This window comes from Patagioenas fasciata, chromosome 11, assembly GCF_037038585.1.
Source record: "Patagioenas fasciata isolate bPatFas1 chromosome 11, bPatFas1.hap1, whole genome shotgun sequence".
NCBI lineage: Eukaryota > Metazoa > Chordata > Aves > Columbiformes > Columbidae > Patagioenas > Patagioenas fasciata.
Window position 1 is genome coordinate 10,850,621 of NC_092530.1, and position 20,924 is coordinate 10,871,544.

The following is a 20,924-nucleotide window of genomic DNA, read 5'->3' on the forward strand; positions in this document are numbered from 1 at the left end:
CCAGTACATACAGCTAGCATGTGCCACATCAAGGTCAATTTATTGGAATCTCAAGATAATAACATGTAAAGTGTGAAAATATGGAAAAAGCATTATATTTTAATATTTTATATCAACAAAAGTATTTTGCATATTTTGTAAGCTGTGTAGCAATGGTATCCCTGGCAATGCAATTTAGAGTCTTGCAGCATTACCTGAGCCCACTAATGCAGAAAAGCAGAGTACAACGTGTAAAGCTATTCCTAATAGGAGGAATAGGCTGTTCCTCACATAATAAAGGTATTCTGAACTCACAGCTCATCACTCACTTGTTTGTCTATGGATATTCTTCAGGATGGGCCTGTATCCTTACACCTCTTTGATTACATACATCCTACAGAAAATGTTGTTTGACTTATTGCACTTAGCTCAGCCCATAATTAGCCTGCAGGCATGCCATGCATACGAAGGCTCTGGTGTAGCAGCTCTGTGGCAGCTGCCACTGAGCGCTGGGAGAAGCAGGCAGCACACGCTGATATCCGAGCAGCTCTGCAGCGTGCGATTGTGGTTTGCGCTCCTGCCCCTTCCTCTGGGATGTGTCCTTGTAATTGCTCATTACAAGACGTGAGAGCAAGGGGCGCGCTGGGATTAGTGTGCTCTGGAGAAGACGGCGTGAAATGAAGAGGCTGCTCGAGATGCTGAGGGAGGAGAGGGAGTCTGCGGGCCACGGTGGGGCCTGCGGCACTGAGGGCCGGAGCAGCAGCAGCAGCAGGAGCTGAGGGCCGGAGCTGCAGCAGGAGCTGAAGCCGGAGCTGAAGCCGGAGCTGAAGCCGCTGATGCCCGGGGCCCGGCGGCTGGCGCAGTCGCTCTGCGCTTCCCGACTGTGGCCGCTAGGTGCCGCTCTCCGCCGCGGGGAGCCGGCCTGCCGTGGCCCGCCCCAGCCCGCCGGGGGGCGCTGCTGCCTTGTTGCCGCCGGTCCGCGGCGGGGCCGGAGCGGCTGCCCGGGGCCGCCATTTCCTCGGCGTGCGCTGCGGCGCGGTTCCGGCGACCGGTGCCGGCAGGAGAGGAACGCGGTGGCAGAGCGGTGAGTTGTGAGGCGGAAGCGTCTGTGGCTGTCGGTACCGCGGGGCGGTGGGCGGGATGCGCTTCCCGGCTGCCCGCTCTGGCGACTCCCGCTGCTCCTGGCAGCTCGGCTGGGCTCCCCGCGCCGGGCAGGGGGCTCGGTCCCTCCGCGCTGCCCGGAGTCCTCCCGCCCCTCACGCAGCCGGTGCCGGGGTCCCGGGGGCTGGCGGTGGCGCCGCTGCCGCAGGCCTGTCCCGGGAGGCGCTCGGCGGCCGGAGGGGGCGTTGCCATGGGAACGGGCCGGGCTGAGCCCCGGGCGGGTGTGCGATGCGGGCCGGGCCGGGCCGAGCCGGGCCGGGCTGAGCCCCGGACGGGGGTGCGGTGCGGTGCGGGCCGGGCCGGGCTGGGCTGGGCTGGGCTGAGCCGAGCACCGGGCGGCGGTGCGGTGCGGGCTGGGCCCGGCTGCCCACGGCGAGATCCGCAACCCCGGCACTCTGGATTGAACACCGAGTGTTGTATTCTCTTTGCGTAAATAAAAGAAAAAATTGGTATGCTAGTATGCATTTTTTGTGCTCGTCTCCAGTTCTTTTGGCATGTTTGAATAGTGTTTCCCCTTGCCGATTTTTTTTTTTTAATAGACTTATCCCATTCTAGAATGTCTTTTCTACTTCTTGTTACTAAAAATGTAGTTTCGTTCAGGTTTTCTATGATAAGATTTAAGTAGTTATTAAGAATTCTGCAGGAAGGAGTTCACTCAGATCCTATTTTGTCAGCTGTGATCAGACCTCAGGCTGTTCTGCACAGTGCCCGGGTGTCTATGCCGATCTAGTTCTCTTTACCAGTTAGTGTGTTTCTGTCTCTGTGCTGCTCTCTCTGATTCTCCTCTCTTCCTGATAGAGGCCCTACAAATGGGTGTGAGAACTATTTTCAACCTTGGTAATTTCTGTCGTTTTAAATTCCTATGAATCTGTATCTGCTAGAAGGTATAAATATGTTCTTGAAACTGGTTTTAGATATTTCTGCAGAACTGCTTTCATTATGCTTTCATTGCAACATTCTGACTTTGCAATTTTAGGACTTCATGTAGATAAGTGAGGAGATTTTGTTTCTTAAATGAACAATTAGAAACTACAAGGTCTTAGGATAGACTGATATGGAAGGAAAAGTGACTAACCAGGGGAAGCACTTTTTTGTCAAATACTTTTTAAAATCTAATACCTTAACAAAGAGCAGTTTGATATGCATTAGCTTAATCTACCATTTGTTTATTGTGAGATAAATCACTGCATAACAGAGAAAACAACAACGACATACTGTCTCTAAGAAAGCAATTTTTCCTATGATTTGTTGATTAAGCTTTTATTTGCATATTTTTTGTTTTCCTAGGTGCTTCATCTTGCTACCTACTTGATTGCCTTGCAGTTCTCTTTAAGGCCTTTTAAAGAACACCCAACTACCTCTTTTAAAAGAAAACTTGGCACCTACAGCATTGGCCAAGAAGGGCAAAGGAACAAGTTAATAATTGTTCTGTACCTCCTGTGACCTTGCCCTTTGTAACCAGCAAGTGAAAGAATTCTGATGAGAGTTGTTGTTTGGCTGTGGGTTTTTTTGACTGCGCCCACTGATAGAAGGCAGGCTTGCATTTATTATCAGAACAGTGAGAAAATGTGTGTTCATCTCTCAGTTTTTGAAGTGTGAAGATGAATTTCATTTCAGGCCTCTGTGTGACTGTGATGGTGTTGTTACACCTGTTGCTGGCCTCCTGGGGTGGGTGAGACAACTGCAGGGAGCTGGAGACTTGTACAAAACCTAAATTATAATCAGATGCAGAATTTCCTAGGAGAGAGGAGGCTGGATTGTTGGATCTTATTCTGTCTGCTGTTACAGTCTTTCTCATTTTTGCCACCCTCTAGTTTTAATTCCAAGTATTTGTTTTGCTCTCTTTGGATCTTCTGGAGTCTCTCCAATTTATGTACCGTGCTAGTTTCAGTCAAACATCTGAATTTCAGATTTTCCTTGACCCCAGACTCTTTCAACTTTAGAACAGATTTTAGTTTGGATTTCTTGGCCAAAGGATAGAATTTTTTTTTATTTTAATCATAGTTTTGGAGTTGTGCCTTCATAAACTATGCTGAAAGTTATGTGAAGAGGAAAATTTTTAACCTTTGTTTTTTCTGCCAACAGGAATGCAAATATTGAAATTTGTTCTAAAGATTGGTCGAAAACAGAGATGAAACCACTATCTGCTTTGCTTAATCTATTACTAAACTTGGTCTGATTGTATACTAATTTCTTGGGGGAAAAACTATTGTAAGTACCTTTTGCATTTGTTTGTTTGTTTGTTTCAGGAGTTAACAGTGTACAGTCCTTTGCTGCTTTTTCTTTTTCATAGCATGTGGTGTTTCAGAGTTGTAATCCAAAATAGTCTGAGCAAAGCAATTGAAAGTCAGGCTCCAGAAATAATAAGGTTTTTGAATGTAAAAAAAAAACGTAGCTGTGTGTGAAATTTTCAAGTATGTTAAGATTGAAGGCATGCTGCAAACTGGAATTGAATGTCACTCCTATCACAGAAAATATAAGTGAAGATGCACTTACCTTGCAGTTTATTGTCCTTCCCCTTCTGTGTTTCAGAGAGTTTCTTATTAAATAGAAATGCAACCAGAGTGTTTTCAATTGGTGTAACTTTCATACTTAACTTTTGGTACTTTAATTAGAATTAGTCCCCAACTCATCCCAATTTCCTGAGAAACTTGAAATATGAGGATAGTTTAAGAGAGATTCCAGGTTTACAAGATTGAGTTGTGTGTGTTACACTTCCATACCATTCTGTCTCCTTGATGAAAGATGCCCTCTTTTTCCAACTTTTTCGTCCGTTATAAGTTTAAATGATTTATTAAAGGTTGTAACACTAAAATCTGAAGCACAGCTCAAACTCAGGAAAGGATGCATCCCAGGGCACTGCAGATTTTGCTAGGCTTTATTTATTATTTGCTATTCTATCTAACGTACTCCCATTTGCTGGGTGAATTTTTGTTTCTTGATCGAAAAAGCAGTAACTCATCTTCTAGGGGTTATGTTTCTATAGTGATACACTTTATGACCACAGATTTAAAGTTTTATTTAACTCATCTACTCAATTGTGGATAAAAGCAGCATGTCATTTCCAGTTTTAGGAGGGTAGGAACTGCATATCTTGCATAGCACCAAAAACATGCTGGTAGACTTTCTTGGATGGAAATATGCTTCAGATTGTATTAAATACAACTTCCAAGCTATTAGAGGAAAAAGTTTGGTCTCAATTGCTTGAGGAAGAACTTGAAGCTAAATCTTGTTAATAATACAACAGTTAATGTTCTGAAGTTGAAACATAAAAATTACATAAAACATAGATTTTTATATCACTTGAATTGTACACCAAAAACCTACGCATATATTCTAAAAATTAAGAATCTTTTGGAAAATAGATTTTTTCCCCTCCATATGGAATGGAGCTATCGTTGGGGGATATGGAAAAACTAACAGGCTGATACTCTAAAGTGCTGGGGAGCAAAAAAGCCAGAAAAATAAAAATTATTCTTTCACTCTGATTTGCCTGAAAGGTTACGTACAGAATGTCAATAAGCTTAAATGGTATAATTCCAGTGACCTTGTAAATAAAAATTGATAGCTGAATCATACACAGACTTCTATATGATTTGCAGGAGTACAGTGCCTTTCATGACAAATATTTCATTATATTCCTGCTTATGCCATGAATAAAATGTTCATCTTTTTGGAACTGCCAGAGGACTTTGAGACCATCAGGATTGCTCCTTCCTTTCTTATAGTTTTGTTTTGGTAGGGAGTTACTTGAGGTCTTGTGCTCTTGGTGTTGGCTCTCCTGCTCTCTTACCTTTGGTCTTTCTTTCAGTCTCTTAATACATGTCAGGTTTGGGGTTTGGGAGGGGTTTTTCTATGTTGGTTTTGGGGTTGTTTGTTGTGGTTGGTTGGTTGGGTTGGGGGGGAGGGGGTTGTTTGTTTTGTGTTCATTCCTCCCCACAACTTATTTTTAGGTACTGTCATGTGTAGGCAATTAATTTCAGTGGCAGCAGCTGTCAGAACTAAACCTTTGCTTTATATAGGTTTTCCTGTGTCCAAATTAAAAATGCCAACATCTCTTTCACGCTTTGCTTTGTACTCAACACTTAGCAAGGTGTGGTAGAGCTAAAATAGCTTTGTCCAGACGTTTAGTCCTTCCTCTTCATTGGTCACTTTGGATAACACTCATTTATACATTCATTAATGGCTCTAATGGATTATGTCTGTTTGATTTTTGACATCTCTGTAGGACCAGCTACTTAGGCTACAGTGTGTCACTTTTTTCTATAGCATCTGGTTTTTACTTCTTCCTTCACATACATACAGCTAAAGTTCTTCTGAAGACATTTACCTTGCAAGTTCACAAAACCAATTTATTTTCTTTCTCTGCCCTCAGCAGATGCACATTTGTCCCACTCTTACCTACTGAGAGCACTGCCATGAGTTCTGTTTATTGCTCTATTCTGTAACTATATGGCTTCTTCATGAAAACAGTTCTCAAAATGATATGTTTCTATTAGCCTGGCCATATTTATTTTTAAGGTGGAGAGTGTGTAAAAGTCTTCGTGACTGGCGTGGAGAATTAGGAGGCTCTAGTAGCCTACTATAACCTTGAGCAGCTGACTGACTTCTTATGATGATAAACCCTGATGGGAGGCTAAGTAGGACCTGTTTGAAAAGCAGACAAATGAAGCTGAGCTGATAGATTTAGGTAAGCCTTGGCACTGAATCAAAAGGCATTGTGCAGATACATACACTCTTTATAAAATAAGAAAAAAACAACCCAAACTTCTTAGCGGAATTGTTTTTAAATGGCCGTTGATGCTTGGATGGATGCATGCTAGAATTTGTAAACACCGTTCAGATAAATCTTACGTTTCTTGTGTTTTTAATCTTTACACTTGCAGCTCGCAGCATGCCTCTTGCTTGATCTAATTGCAGCTGAGCAGGCACAGAGTGAAATTCAGCAAAGTGACATGTGCATAATCTGTGTGTCAGCTGGTACAGTATGTTCTGTTTGATACTTCATTGGTGCACTGCTCTCACATTTCAAATGCAGTCAACAATAAACACTAACATCCCTCTCATAGTCAGCACGGCAAGCAGCAGAAGCCCTGTGTTTCTGTACCCTTGGTCAGGAACATGAGGCTGTGCAAGGCTCTTTCTGACTTGGTGGTCACTGCCAGGCTTGTCATGTGGCCGGATTAAAAATAACTCCTTATAATGCCAATCTGTTTTAGGATTAAGGATGGAAATAATCATGTCTAATAAAATATACTTGGAATAGAAAAACAGGTTCAGTACTTTTCCTTTGAAGCATTTCAGATCTAGGTAATGCAATGATGATGTATTTTTGCATCAAATCATACTTGTTAATATTTTAAGATCTGAATTGAATATGTCTGGCTTGAAAAACCACAGTACAATTTTGCATTTTGTATACATTAATGTTTTTGCTATAAATTCTTTATTTTTTCTTCTGAAACTTACTCAATAGACTATATAAATTGGTGTTTTAACTTGAAAGTGGGAGGTGTCTTGTGACAAATACCTTCAGATGTTTAAAAGCAGGATTAAATGTGGCTCAGCTTCTAGAAGTCTTTCAGGCTAAAATAGTCTGTGTTTACTCACCTCATGTATAACAAGATATTTAATGTTTCAGTAATAGTTAAAAAAATATCCCAGGTATTATAAGTCAAGATAAATTCTAACATTTCTGGACCTTCTACTTTTAATTCATATGTAGTTAATTAAATCTATGCAGAAAGGCTTAATTAACTTCCATGTACATAAAGTATATTGTCTGAACTCAAGTTTGGTGCTGGCACGTATTGTAAAGGCTTGTGCACCTGTCTTAGTTGGCTACTTTTTATTAATATATGTTTCTTTGCCATAATCCATTCAAAAACTTATCTTCAGTTATTTTTCTTCTGCAGGGAATGTTTGAGAGCTGTTGTGGTGCAGGTTATTGTTTCCAGTCATTACTCCAACTAACTGGAGTGAGGCAGCTGTTAAAATACCTGTGTAGAAATACTATTCCAAAGCTAGTTCTAATTTCACACTTTGAACAGTTGTTTTTGACAGTTGTTTGAAATAGAAATAATTGATATTGCATTTAAATAGTACTGATGCTGTATTTAAAGCAGTATTTACACAGGCAAAGAGTTTGCCTCAATGCTTAATAAATTTATTAACGTCTTTTTCTCTTAAATAAAATTATACTGAAATGTAAACCAACTGTGTTTAGAGGGGCTGTCATAAATAGTGTGGTTGATGTAATTGGAAACAGTTACTTCATATTAAAGAACTGATGTATGGTGATCAGACCTCAGTACTTGCTGCTCTCTTGGTATGTGCTTTTCACACTCTTGTCATTGTGAAGATCGAGATCATTGCTTACCTCCAGAGAATCCAATGTAGCAAGTATTGTGATTATGGCCATGTTGAGGGCATATTTTTTTTTTAATTCACTGTGTTAACAGAAGCAGTACTGGAGTGTTTGTAGCACTGTGATTCCCATTGCAGTTGAGGGTGGTACAGGTACTGAATTTTGGGTAGTTCTGTGTATTTTTTGCCTAGCATTCACAGTTGATTAAAAGTAATCAATAAAACTGAAAAAGAACGTCTCAGTTAATCAAATATAATCTCCATCCTGATTTCTAGTATTTCAGTTTAGTCCTTGATCCTCTTCCTTCCTTTGTGTCTTTGCTCAGCGTTTCCTTCTCAGTTCGCTGGTGTCATTAAAACACACAAACATCTTTCCAGGAAACACCAAAAGGATCAGCAGAGTAAATGGAGTAAAACCAGTACAAAGTGATTTCAGTAACAGTTTAAAACTCATGCTGTTATTTCCGTTAGGAAAGTCTGTCATATGTGAGACGTAACCACCTACTTGATACTGAGTTCTGTAGCCTATATTTTTAAAGGTGAGAAGTTATTTTGGGAGCAGAGGAGAAATGCACAGTTAAACATTATATGTTTATTGGCACTCTGAAAATGAAGCCTGCTTTGAAAGAAGTGGGATCTTTGGAATGAAATTATGTGAAAAGTAGATATTTAGAAATTGCAATAAATAAAAGGTTTTGGAATTTTCAACTTATTTACTAAAAAAAGTACTGAAGACCCAGGCTTGCTCACACAGCATTTAGTGTGATTTGAGGATCATCCCTGTCAGAGGGCACTGGAGCATCTGGGCCTTACTTAAGCAATATGAACAAATATTGTAATTTTGCTAAAATATCTTCTTTAGCTTATGAAAAATGACTTGCTGTAACCAGTGCATTCATGTTATAATGAAGTGTCATACATGCACCTGGCATGTATTAGTCAATTTTTAATTCTTTATGCATAAGATAGTGCTGCATCAGACTTGTCTTTTTAAAATGGCAGACTTTAAGATGAGTTCTGATAATGGAGCAGTTAAGTGGTGCTTAGAACCTCTAGATAGTTTACAAGAAGTGTCTCTTACCATTTTTTTTAACTTCATGTGTCGTAGTCATCATTGTAGGATGTGGTCACCGCATATGGCACAAGGAACACAAAAAACACAAACCAAGGGTGATGTTTGTCGGCAGTAAATTCTGGAGATGTGTCAGACTTGACCCTTGGTCTGTCCGTACCCCCGGTTTCACTAAGGACAGGGAGGGGGAGTCACAGAGTGCCTGAGCAGATCCACTCCAATGTGCCACAGTTACTTTGTATGCAACAGATCAAAAGGGGATGTAGCAGCTCTACTCTGGTTTTAAAACAAATGTAATAAGAAATAATGTTAATATGTAAACACTTAATAGGATGAGTTATTTTTCCACTGTTTCTGAACTCCCTTCTATGTAAGTAAAATATTCATACATTAAAAGTATATGCATTTGCTCTGGTTTTCCAATATGTGTTTTGAAAAGGACTCTCTAAAAGATGTGAGGTTAGGTTTTGTTTGCCGCCTTGTAGAAAGTTTTCTAGGCGTGTGGATAAGAAAATTAGTTTGCAGCTAATGATATTTGAGTAATACAAATTATTTTATGAATGCCGTGTGGTAGTGATGATAGACCCACAGGGTGACTTGAGATCTTTACAGAAAGACTCTTAAAGGATTTAAAATAACATCTTAAAAGGAAATAAACATGTGCTTTTAAACTTTTGCTGTGAAAACTGTTTTCAATACACACACATATTAAAAATATGTATTGTGACAGCTTTCTTATTACTACATGCAATTACTGATTGCTTTACTTTTTTTCCCTCTTCAAAGTCAAAACAAGAATATAGGTCAGATTTGTAGGTCAGTCAATGTAATTTATTCAGAAGCTATTTTTTTTAATTTGCTAAGCTAAACCAGAAGACAGTGTAATTTCTAGTGTCGTTACATTAGTCATGAGCTGCCTTAGAGAAGGAATTGAAGCCGGTGCTCAGAAGTGGTCTTGTACTTGTGATTACGTGGGGCGAGCGAGCTGAGTCTCTAACGTCTTGTGTTCTCAGCCTTCATGTAGGTTAATTATCTATGTGTTCCGGGCAAAGGATGCAGCTATCCTGCAATGTGCAGTCATTTTAATTTTCCCCTCCCACAGTTTTTGTCCTTCCCCTTCAAGCTAAATCTGGTATTATATAAGGAATTATTGTAACTGTAACGTCTGCATGGATCTTACAGAAAGTATAATCAATATTAATGCAGCTATTGAAGAAGCTAAATTTTTGCTTGATGGCCCGCTTTATGGAGGTGAGGACTGGAAATAGATACATTTCAGGATTCGCATAGAAAATGGAGGAGGACACTTGTTCAAATAAATACATATTCTGTTCTTCCTTACATGCATTTCTTCTTGCTAATTACTGAATTATTATTGCTTTGTTCCGAGAAGCCCCTTTGGGCATTCTTATAATAGTTTAATTTACCAGTTAATAAAGGAATAAGTTTGAGATGTGTATCAGCAGTAGCCTGTGCTTTACCCAAGACTTTCTAAGTCAATATCACTGCACTTGTCAGGACGAGAGATGAATTTAATGTGCTCTGACTTCATCCATCTTGGGGTCAAGGCGATGCCCATGTCCATTTGTGGTTCTTGCCCAGGACCAAGTTTTTCTTTTATCGTTGTGAAAGAAGGGACTTGTCCGAGGGCTGCGGCGCAGGAGGGCTCGGGCCAGGCAGCGGTCGGTGCTCGCCCTGGGAAGGTGTAGGCAGGGCTTGGAACGTGGCCGGGTGAGCTGCGCAGAGGCAGAGGCACGGGGGCCTGTGGTGGAGCGGGGAGCAGCGCCGTGGGCACGAGCGCCAGGGCTGGGGTCCCGCACTCTGAGCCAAAAAGCAGAGCACAGCTCTTTGGTGAGATACCCCAGTGAAACGTCTGAGAGTTTATTTCACGAGATATTCTGCTAAAGTGAAAACTGCCGTGTGTCTTTACAGTGGAAGTCCGAAGGCTTGTTTATTTTTGATGGTTTTACCAATTGATGCTCAACTGTAACGGGATTGCTGGTCGTAGCGCTATTACAGGGAAAAATAAAGATAGTTGTGTTTCAGAACTGGGCTGTAAATTCTTGCAAATGTGCTCTGGCTTAGATCAGTGTTTTAAATTCAGTAACTTCATATTTCATGTTTGGAAGCCTTTTGGCAGGGTTTTGCCCAGAGCTTTTGTTAAACATTTTGTTGATTTCATTCTTGCAGTGTTTGTTTGTTGAAAAGTGCTTTTAAAGATGTAAATGCATAAACCTGTGTGTTCTCCAGGTAAATTCTTATTGGCCTGTGATACTTCATGACCTTCCTGCCTTTCTTTATGGACTTTTTTTTTTCTTTAATTTTGTTTTTAATGTCCTGGTGTTTGCCTCTGCATGGTGGGGGCGCAAGATGAAAGAGGAAGAGCAATTATTTTAAGACATAAAGGATGGCTAGTTTAATTTAACCAGTTTCCAGGCTTGCATGTGCGTTTGATTTCTTCTGTCTGTGAAGACATTTATTCTTTGTTTAGGAAGTCCAAAAGGAGACCTCTACATATGAAGAGATGACGTGTAATGGCCCGGATAAGTCAGAAGCGTGTGCCAGTTCATACGCTGACTCTGACCAGGAATGGGAACAGGAGCACTGCCGACTGGGGACTTTTGCAGAATTTCCACGTGGCTGTCCGGTTTCGGCATCGGCGCTGGCACGAGCTGGCTTTGTTTACGCTGGAGAAGGTGACAAAGTGAAGTGCTTCAGTTGCCATACAACTGTCGAGGGATGGGCGCCTGGGGATTCTGCGGTCGAGAGGCACAGGAAGCTTTCCCCAAATTGCAAATTTCTTACCGAATCTACTTTTCTGGAGAATAACATACATCCTCTCGCCCAGGACTGCCAGCACAGAACTGAAAATGGTTCCAGCAATTCGGGCCTCCCACATGCGCTGGATGACTCATGTGATGTGGAGGCAGATTACCTTCTGAGGACTAGGCAGGTTGTGGATATGTCAGATACTCTGTATCCTAAAAACCCTGCCATGTGCAGTGAAGAAACCAGACTGAAGTCTTTTCACAGCTGGCCCCTCAATGGGCAGTTGACTCCAAAGGAATTGGCTAATGCTGGATTCTATTATACAGGTGTTGGTGATCAAGTGGCCTGTTTTTGTTGTGGTGGAAAATTGAAACAGTGGGAACCCAGCGACAGAGCTTGGTCAGAACACAAGAGACATTTTCCCAAATGCTTTTTTGTCCTGGGCCGGGATGTTGGAAATCTTCCATGTGAAGAAGGGAGGAGTGGTCTGAACAGCGGAGAGCATCCAAGGAATCCATCTATGGCAAATTATGGAAGACGTTTACAAACGTTTTTAACTTGGGTATATCCTGTTGACAAGGAGCAGCTTGCTGAAGCTGGGTTCTATAGCATAGGTAAGTCAGACCTTAAAATGACAAGTATATTTTACAGATAAATTTTATATGAATAACTGTTTAGTTAAGAGAAATAGGCATTTTTTTATTCTAATGTGGAATGATTTGCCATAATTTCTTGATAGTGTAAACTACTTTTCATAGTTCTTGTGTAAACTGATCTACATTATATCAAGTATTTTTAATAGCAAAGTATAAAGTGGGTCAAGTTCATTTTTAGCAGTAAAACAGCAAAACACGTTTTCCTTGCTTGCTGAAGCCCTCATAATACATCTTTCATAATGACAATTATTGAAATTAGTGTTCTTCAAATGAAGTACTGTCCTCCATCTGTCTGCCTTGGGTCTAAGGAGTGGGTTGCAGCCCGTACTGGAGCCCACAAACAAGACAGCCCAGGTTGTGTGCCATTATATTTAGATAATGTGTGTTTGCACTGTCATAGCACTAAGACAGCTGAACAGCAAATACTTTTACCTGCTGTCAAAGCTTTATGATGACAGTGACTGCAGTGGAAGAGCCTTTACACTTAGACATGTAGAGTTTGATTTGGATAAGACTCCAACATCTTTGCATATTGGTTTCCCAAGTCGATTGACTTGCACAGTGCCATTAAAGCTCTTGGAAGTTCCTTCACTGAGAGATGTGGTACGAGTGCACAGTGTTGCTCTTCCTCGGTCACAAAGAAAAGGGGATTATCCAGGATAACTTCTTGCTCTTATGTTAATTGGTTTCTCTCCCAGTACCTCTTGGAAGAACCAATTCCATTTGTTTTACTTGTGGCCATAAATAAAACCTTTGATATGTCATTATACGGGTGATGCACGAGTGGGCGACCTAGGGAAAAGAAACTTCTCTAACAAGCAGTATTTGTACCCAGTAGCACTGTTTTTATTGATTTCTTCTTGGAGTCCTACAAGTCCCCAGCTTCTCACAGCCACGGGAGACCTGTGCTGTGGGGCTGCACTAAATGGGCACCAACATATTGGACCCAGTGGCTGTTCAAGCGATTTCTGTGAGAACTCTTTCCCGTGGCCTGAGAATGATTTAAGTCTGTAGGAAAAAACTATCCATAGCTCCTCTCGTTTCAATAAACACAATATCTAAGCAGTTTCTGGCACATCTTTGATTACAGGAGGCGTAGTGCTGGAACAGAGCGCGCAGCTGTGCTGCTGCACAGAGCCTGTTGATCTGGGTGCTGAAATGGGGCACTGAGGCACAGGAACACCGGGCGCTTTGTGGCACGCTGCTGCACGGTTTGTTTACCAGTGGATTGAGCTATTCGAGAATAGATGATTCTTAGCTTTTGCTTTTTATCTGTATAATTACTTCCTAAAGTAAAATTCAGGATGTTTCACGTGACTCATATTTTGTATTTTTTTAAGCTTATGACTCTCCAAAACATCTGTTTCAAACCATATGTATTGTGTCCTCCTTGAAAATTGAGTTCATTTTTATTGATTACCAATTGTAACTAAAATTTTTCTTAACGCTTCAGTTGAAAACTTATTGTTATGCCTACTAGAAGTATGTAACTTAATTTTCGTGGGCTTCCTCAGGCAATGGTGATCATGTTGTGTGTTTCCACTGTGGTGGAGGATTGCAAGAATGGAAGGAAAATGAAGACCCATGGGATCAACATGCCAAATGGTATCCTGGGTAAGGTATTTTTTACTGGTTTATTATTGCATGTCTAAGGTTTGGTTTTTTTTTTTTACAGTATGTTACATTTTAATGACAGAGCATACTAATAAAGGTTTCAAAAGGTTAACTACGGCTGAAGATAGTTTAGATTGATGAAAATAACTTCATTTTTTTTCTTTAGTTGCCCTCTTCCATTTCTTCCTTCTTCGTTTTTGCCATGTGGGCACCACAGGAATATTAGTTATCTTCCATGGTTTGTTTTTCCTTTTCAATAAGTAAAAAAAAATTTTAAGGAATTTTTGCATGGGATCCTTATTTCTGTTGTTCCACCTGTTCTACCTTCTGTAGTCCTGCTATTGTTATGTATAATCATCAACATATGCTTTAATGTTATATCGGAGGCCTCAAAAGGGGAGATGAACCTAATGTCTTGTGGGAGAGGCAGGAGGGAGGTCTGCAGGGGGTGGGAAAGAAAGCTAAATCCCAGGAGGCTGAGGGCACACTGAACTCACGGCAGGTGATCAGTCCCAAAGGTGGGCCTGAAATTGTGCCTTCTCACTAACTTTATTTTTAAGTCAGTGTTGTTTGCATGCCGGCGTGTTTGTAGGAATTATTAAAGGGATGAAGAGACTTGGACTTAACTGCTGTCTTGGATAGCAGACCTGTGAAGTTCTGTGAATGTGTATCCAATATTTTTCTTTTTTTTCCTTCTCCAAGCACTACATTCTAATTGTTATTTTAATAGCCTCATACATGTCAAAGTTTGTAACTTCTGTTGGGATACAAAGTGACTGAACTTCTGCCACAACAAACCTGTTTGTGCAAACAATCATGAAGAGTCAGTAGTGGTATTGAATTCAAAACATACTCGTGCATAACTTTAAAGGGTTGAGGATTCCAGACCCAGAAGCAGTTTTTAGAAAGACTGCCAGTTTTCTCTAAAATCTGTCTTGAGGAAAGGAGGGAAAGTATATGACTCACTTTTTCTTACAGATGAATAAAAGCTGTTCAAGTACAAAGACCTAATTACTTGTATAACATTGATTACAATCAATGTATTTTATGTGTTAGCTGCCAAATTTGTCTTCTGTGGTGGAAAGCCTGCTGGCAGTTAGTATTTGTGCATTGTTTCAGCAATGGTACAGGCAGCTTTTAATTGTTAGCTTCTGCCACTAGAGAGGTGCCATTCCAAGTTTTCGGCTTGGTGTGGTGAGTGGTTAAAATGCATATTCTTGCTCTGTTTCACTCCTTATATGAGTTTGAGTTTTGGTTTAGGTTGCTTAAATGATGTCAGATCTGACGGTTTTCTCTCAGGCCATTAACTGTGGTACACGGAGCGTGTTTGCACGGGGGCTCCCTGCACAGCGTGCAGTCTGTCTCCGTGGGCTGCTGAGGGTGAAGCAGCTGCTGAAGAGAGAGAGCTTGCATTCCGCAGGTCTGCGGGTAGGGAGGGCTCAGCCCAGTGGCTGCGACTGCTTGGAAAATAAAGCAAGCATGCAGGGCACCTGGCTGGCCAGTGGCTGCTTTTCTTGGATTGCAAAAGACTAAAAGAACCACCATTTTAACATGATGTTTGTTTTTCACTGGAGTCTTTACTTTTATAAATCTGTGGCATCAGCTGTCATGGCAAACGACTCTTTGGCTTTCCATTTCACCAAAAATGCCATAAAAAGGGAGTGGAGCATCTCCTGTGTGAGGAAAGGCTGAGGGAGCTGGGGCTCTGGAGCTGGAGGAGACTGAGGGGTGACCTCATTCATGGGGATCAATATGGAAAGGGGGAGTGTCAGGAGGATGGAGCCAGGCTCTTCTCAGTGACAACCAGTGATAGGACAAGGGGCAATGGGTGCAAACTGGAACACAGGAGGTTCCACTTAAATATGAGAAGAAACTTCTTCCCGGTGAGGGTGCCAGAGCCTGGCCCAGGCTGCCCAGGGAGGTTGTGGAGTCTCCTTCTCTGCAGACATTCAAACCCGCCTGGACACCTTCCTGTGGAACCTCAGCTGGGTGTTCCTGCTCCATGGGGGGATTGCACTGGATGAGCTTTCCAGGGCCCTTCCAACCCCTGACACTCTGTGCCAGTGTGACAGATAAGTACTGCTGAAGTGATTGTGGTGTCTTTAGAAATGTTTAAATGATGTTACTGACATTGACTAAACATTGAGAAATTTCAAAACAAGCATTCTATGTGATGTCAGCAATGTAGCAAAGGTTTTGAAAGTTATGTAATCAATATTTGTTTCCTGCTTATGCAGCTTTATTATAACTAAATATTTTCGTTTATAGGTGCAGATTTCTGATAAAAGAAAAGGGGCTAGAATTTATAAATAATGTTCACTTAAGAGATGGATATGGGGATTCAACAGTAAGTATCTTGCTTATTAATCAGACATAATTTTGTTAAAATAGAAAACAATCTTAATATAATTTTCATATGAAGTTACTCTTCTAATTATCTGCACATCGTTAGTCCTCCTGCTTCTTCTTTAATTGGCAGAAAGTGAACAACATTGAAGTACATTGTGGTTCTGTCATGTAGGGTTTATAGTTATCGCAGTTCTCCACAGCTGGGTTCTGGATTTCGGGTGTAGGGAACCTTGTGTATGTTGTCTGCTTGATATTGAACAAGCGCTGTTGTTTTATAGCCTGGGAACCTAAGGTTTATGATCAATAATTCCCTTATTCAAGTGTAGTAGATAATTTTTCTTGTTGGTAGAGTGTTGTTAAACACATATGTAGTCACTAAAAAATAAACCCAATGTTATTTTAGAATTCTTGAATTGACTAAGAATTGTGCACATATGATCATAGCAAGGATGGGTTGAAATGAAAATTTAAAACAATATGAAAGACATAACAAGCTGCTCCCTTTGCAGCTGTTCCGAGCAGATTTAATAGTTTCAGTCAATAAAATAACTGAGATCAAATGGTTATTTTCTGTCTTGTAACTGTACAAGTTTCCTTTTATCTTCTGCAAAATGGTAATTTTGTCTATTTGTATTTCACTTTTAGACAGAAGCTGCTGAAGGGACAATACTTCCTAAAGGTATCTGTTCAGGAGAGAAAAACAGACCCAAACACACCACACCGCACACCTCCCCAGCTTGGAATTTCTGTATTTGCATGTATAGTAAAGGAAATGGTTAATTTTAACAATAACTTTAGCACATTTTTAAAATAAAACGTGACAGGCAAATTGTTGGCTGATACTCTTGCATTGCTTCATTGCTTCTAGTCAACTGTGGAAGGAATTTTATTTCTCTTAGGGAGAATCTAATCATGGTTGGATAAATATGGTAAAGATTGTAAACCGTGGAAGAAGTACATATAGGATGCAGTCTTGTCTTTATAGCTCTTAAGTATGCATCAAGCATCAGTAGTGCTGTGGGATGAATGTTACAGAATACCAAAATGAAACAATCACTGGTGCTTTTAAGGAGGCAGGAGGAACTGGTCTGTCCAATAGCAAGGAACAGGATGCTGAGCAAGCTGAACAGCTCGTCATATGTTCCAGTGTTGTGTGTTCCTGCACTGTTTTTCACAAATACTGAGCAATAGAAAGCCAAGGGTAGAAGGAACACAGTCAAGCAGCTTCATTCCAGGGGATGATACTTGTTGCTAGTAAGAGTGGTAACACAAAACCTATTTTAGAAATCTTATTTATGAGAGTGAAAGGTTAATATGTTTGCTCTTTGAACAATCTTGTTAGAAACCAGTAACGTTATAAATAACTGGAAGTTTTTACAACTAGCAAAATTCTCAAATTAGAAATACAGTTCCTTTGCCTAGATATTTGCAAGGGTGTCTTAGAGTACTATAGTGAATACTGTCCAACAATCAGATGCATCCTTGTTGAAGTGTTTTATTGTTTTTGACTTTTTTTTTGTTTTAGATTATCTCCTACAGAATCCTTTGGTACAAAGTGCCATAGACATGGGTTTCAGTTTGTCTGAGATTAGGAGCACCATGGAAAAGAAATTGCAGATGTCTGGAGAAAGTCACACATCTGTTGGGGAGCTGGTAGCAGACTTAAGTGCTCAGAAAGAAAACACAAGGGAAGAACAACCAAATGAAATCCCAGTTGAGGAAAATGAGCTTGTTCAATTACGAAACCTCTGTGTGTACTTTCATTTCAGCTCTTTAGTCTATGAAATATATCTTATTGTTTTCTGTAAAATAAGTAGTATTTGTACCTCAAAAGTGTATAGTATTGAAATAATAGTCTAGTGTGCTTCTGGGAAAGGTTATACATGCTACTTAAAGTCAAAATTATTGTGACAATGGCTTTTAAAATTAAAAGCAGGGTTCACTATAGATGTCAGGACTGGTGGCAAAATGACGTGGACACAGCAACGTGCTGTCAAATATTCCATATAATCAAAATGAAAAATCTTAGGAGTGGATTCCTTATTTTTCAGTATAAAATTTTGCATGGGACAAAAGCACTTTGCTTCTTGGCCAATAAGAGCAAGTGTACTTGTAGATGGTGTTTGTTTCCAGCTGTTCCAGCTGTGCTGGGACATGCACGTTCTGCTCAGAGCCATTGTGCATTCTGCAGACAGACCAAACCCAACATTTCTCACTCGGGACACTTTGCTTAAGAGAAGCATACGGGTGAATTCATAGGGAGGGAAGAGGCCATCTGGTTGGCGTGACAGACAGAAAATGTACCAGCCCACTCTTCCTAATGAGATTTTAAACTGACGTTACGGGCGAAAAGAACTTGCGATGAAGACAGGCGTGATTTTTGTGGCTGGCTGTGCAGAGCGCTCCCGAGTGGCGGACAAGGCGTTGGAAGTTTGCATTTTCAAATGGGGCAACTAGAATAACAAAGAGCTCGTGTACAATGCAAAACTGATTCTTTCTGTATCACGACTGATAAAGCTTTTGAAGCACGGGCAGGGAAGGAAATCACATCCTCATTCTTTTAATTGGGGAAAGTCTCTGAAAGAAAAAACCCTCCAAATTATTTAACCAGTATCAACGAGCCTTTCTTGCACCTTCTGCCCAAGTTTTGGGAGTTGTCAATGGGAAGTCTATGAAAAGAACGGTTCCTGATTGAGATATGCATATCCTAAATTCTATAGGTATTTCAAGCTCTTGCAAATACAGAGAGCTGGATTCCCTTCTGGCGTTTTCCTGGGAGCTGTAATGAGAGGGGGAAGGAGGGGGAGAGGATTCCATGCTGTAGCTTGGTTTCCTGTCTCTTGTAATTTTTTTTGCCTTTTAAAGGTGTGATCTTTAAATCATATGAAGAAAACCTTGTCTTTGTGTGTAAAGAAAAAAAGTTCAGTGGTATTACGTATGTTAACTTACATTGTGTGTTTATTTTCCTTAGATCTCAGTACTGAAGAGAAGTTAAGACGCTTGCAGGAAGAAAAGCTTTGTAAAATCTGTATGGCTAAGAACATATCAGTTGTCCTCATTCCCTGTGGTCACCTAGTTGCCTGTAAGGAATGTGCTGAAGCAGTTAATGAATGTCCTCTGTGTCGTACAAATATTATGAAAAGGCAGGAGATTTTTATGTATTAGTGAATACACTGTGGATGCAAATGTTTCCTGCTTTATTGCTTTAAATATATGTAATGTAATGGAAAAAACTGAGTTAATTCCAGGACGTAATCATATGGCAGTATTTAGATTTTTCTGCTATCAATCTCTAAATACATTTTAACATGTTAAATTATTTTTCTTAAGTGATTTTTTTTGTATGTAAAAGCCAATACTGAAAGGCAAATATTTATATTCTGTAACTTCAATTTCTAGACTTGATGCGGGAAAGCCTGGGTAATGCAAAGCTTTATTTATGTGATCATTCCTTTGCTTCGCTTTGCTAGGACTCTGTATGACTGACGTTTATGCAAATACAGCTGTACAAAGAGTCGGCCCTATATAAAAATTGTAAATAAGTGAATTAAAAAAATATTTTATACAGGTATATTATATCTGAGATTTTATCTTCTCAAAAATGTTGTGTAAGATTGAAAATGTTCCTTTCTGCAACTTTGGCTGTGACAATTCAGAGACTGCACAGAAAGCTGCTGCTGGAAGATTTCACCTTACGCGCGTCGCTGCTGTGATGAAGTTTGTCTGGTTTGATGTAGGATTCCTGTCTCCCCCTTTTTTCCATTTAGATGTATAAATTGGTTTCAGTAGATTGGTTTTCGCAGAAATGCCTCTGTAAATAAAATGTACATTCTCTTGAAAGAGAATAGAAACTAAGGAGATTTGATATCCCTCGTGCCCTTCATGAAAGGAGTGGCCTCGATCTAAAATTCCCTCCCAGCACAAAAAGCTGTTCATTGGTTGACTTTTTGTTCTTCTATGTTTATTTTGAATATTTAGCATTATCCCAAGTCACTTGTCTGCTAAAGCTTTGAGGTGCTTTTGTTCAACTAGTTTTTCATAAAAACATTGAACTCTGTCTCCATGAAAATGCTTCTTTAGCAATCCACCAGTAATGTTAGAAACACTTCATTTTTGTTCGTGTCAGTTTGCAACATTTAAATTGAAGAGTTGATAACCGTTCTAGTGAGAGTCACCTTAAAATAGTTAATGAAATATTTATTACCAGACTGTTCCTCAGTTCTCCAAAAGGTATCACAGCTTTGTGCTCAAGTACAGCTGCTTGACAATCGCTCTCATTATGTAACTTCCTTCTGTTGTGGAGATACTCATGTGTTCTGTGTATATATTTGTATCTTTAAGTCTTACACACTAATATATTTAGAATATACAGAATATAGTTTTTCACATGATCAAAGTTTAATGTCTACTTTTTCTATTTTTTTAAATATGTGCTGTGATTATGTGCCGGTGTAATGTTACGAATAGTTAAAATAAAGTGCAACCCAGTTGTTCCTGATCAGTATATTTGTTTCTCATGTGCAAAAACCAAAAAGATCCTGACAGAAGGCTGCATTCTATTGCTTTGTTGGTTTCGTAACCTGACTGTTACTAATTTAACCTGAGTGTTATTAAGGATAACAAATATATTTTAATTGGAGAGGAAATAACATCTATTGTTTTTTATAACTAATGAACTTTAATTTATACAATTAAAATAGGATAACTCTATTTTTTTAATAATAAATTAGGATTTGATACTTAGGGATACATGATGACCAGAAATCCATGAATAATTCAGCACGGAAAGGTTTTATTTTGCCTTTTTGTGCCTTTGAAGAGTTTAACATTTCATGTAAGTCAGGCACACGGGTGTTTCAGCGCGGACCCAGCCCGGCGATCCCGCCCGCCTGGTTCTGACTCGCGTTTCTGTGCCTTTTCCGGGGCAGTTAAGGGGCAGGGGCCGGTGTTTGCCCTGG

At 40.2% G+C, this 20,924-nt stretch overlaps 1 protein-coding gene across 3 annotated transcripts; it reads left to right on the forward strand.

Moving 5' to 3' along the window:
• Positions 1-964: 964 nt before the first annotated feature.
• XIAP (X-linked inhibitor of apoptosis) lies at positions 965-20,464 on the forward strand. 3 transcript variants are annotated; one of them, XM_065846564.2, is made up of 8 exons: positions 968-1,063; positions 3,226-3,351; positions 11,070-11,961; positions 13,518-13,617; positions 15,886-15,964; positions 16,612-16,645; positions 17,492-17,716; positions 18,938-20,464. In XM_065846564.2, exons 3-8 carry the CDS (start codon positions 11,103-11,105, stop codon positions 19,129-19,131), a joined length of 1,491 nt encoding a protein of 496 aa, XP_065702636.1. In that variant the 5' UTR covers positions 968-1,063; positions 3,226-3,351; positions 11,070-11,102; the 3' UTR covers positions 19,132-20,464. The 3 variants fall into 3 exon arrangements, with proteins under 3 accessions (XP_065702635.1, XP_065702636.1, XP_071669534.1); XM_065846563.2 differs by lacking the exon at positions 3,226-3,351 and having other exon boundaries at positions 965-1,063; XM_071813433.1 differs by lacking the exon at positions 17,492-17,716.
• Positions 20,465-20,924: the final 460 nt, after the last annotated feature.

Excerpts from the sequence above, each read along its gene's own strand:
- XIAP (XM_065846563.2), top strand. The coding sequence starts at position 11,103 with ATGACGTGTAATGGCCCGGATAAGTCAGAAGCGTGTGCCAGTTCATAC. Across the intron at positions 11,962-13,517 it reads AGCTGGGTTCTATAGCATAG|GCAATGGTGATCATGTTGTG; the intron begins GTAAGTCAGACC and ends GGGCTTCCTCAG. Across the intron at positions 15,965-16,611 it reads ATGGATATGGGGATTCAACA|ACAGAAGCTGCTGAAGGGAC; the intron begins GTAAGTATCTTG and ends TTTCACTTTTAG.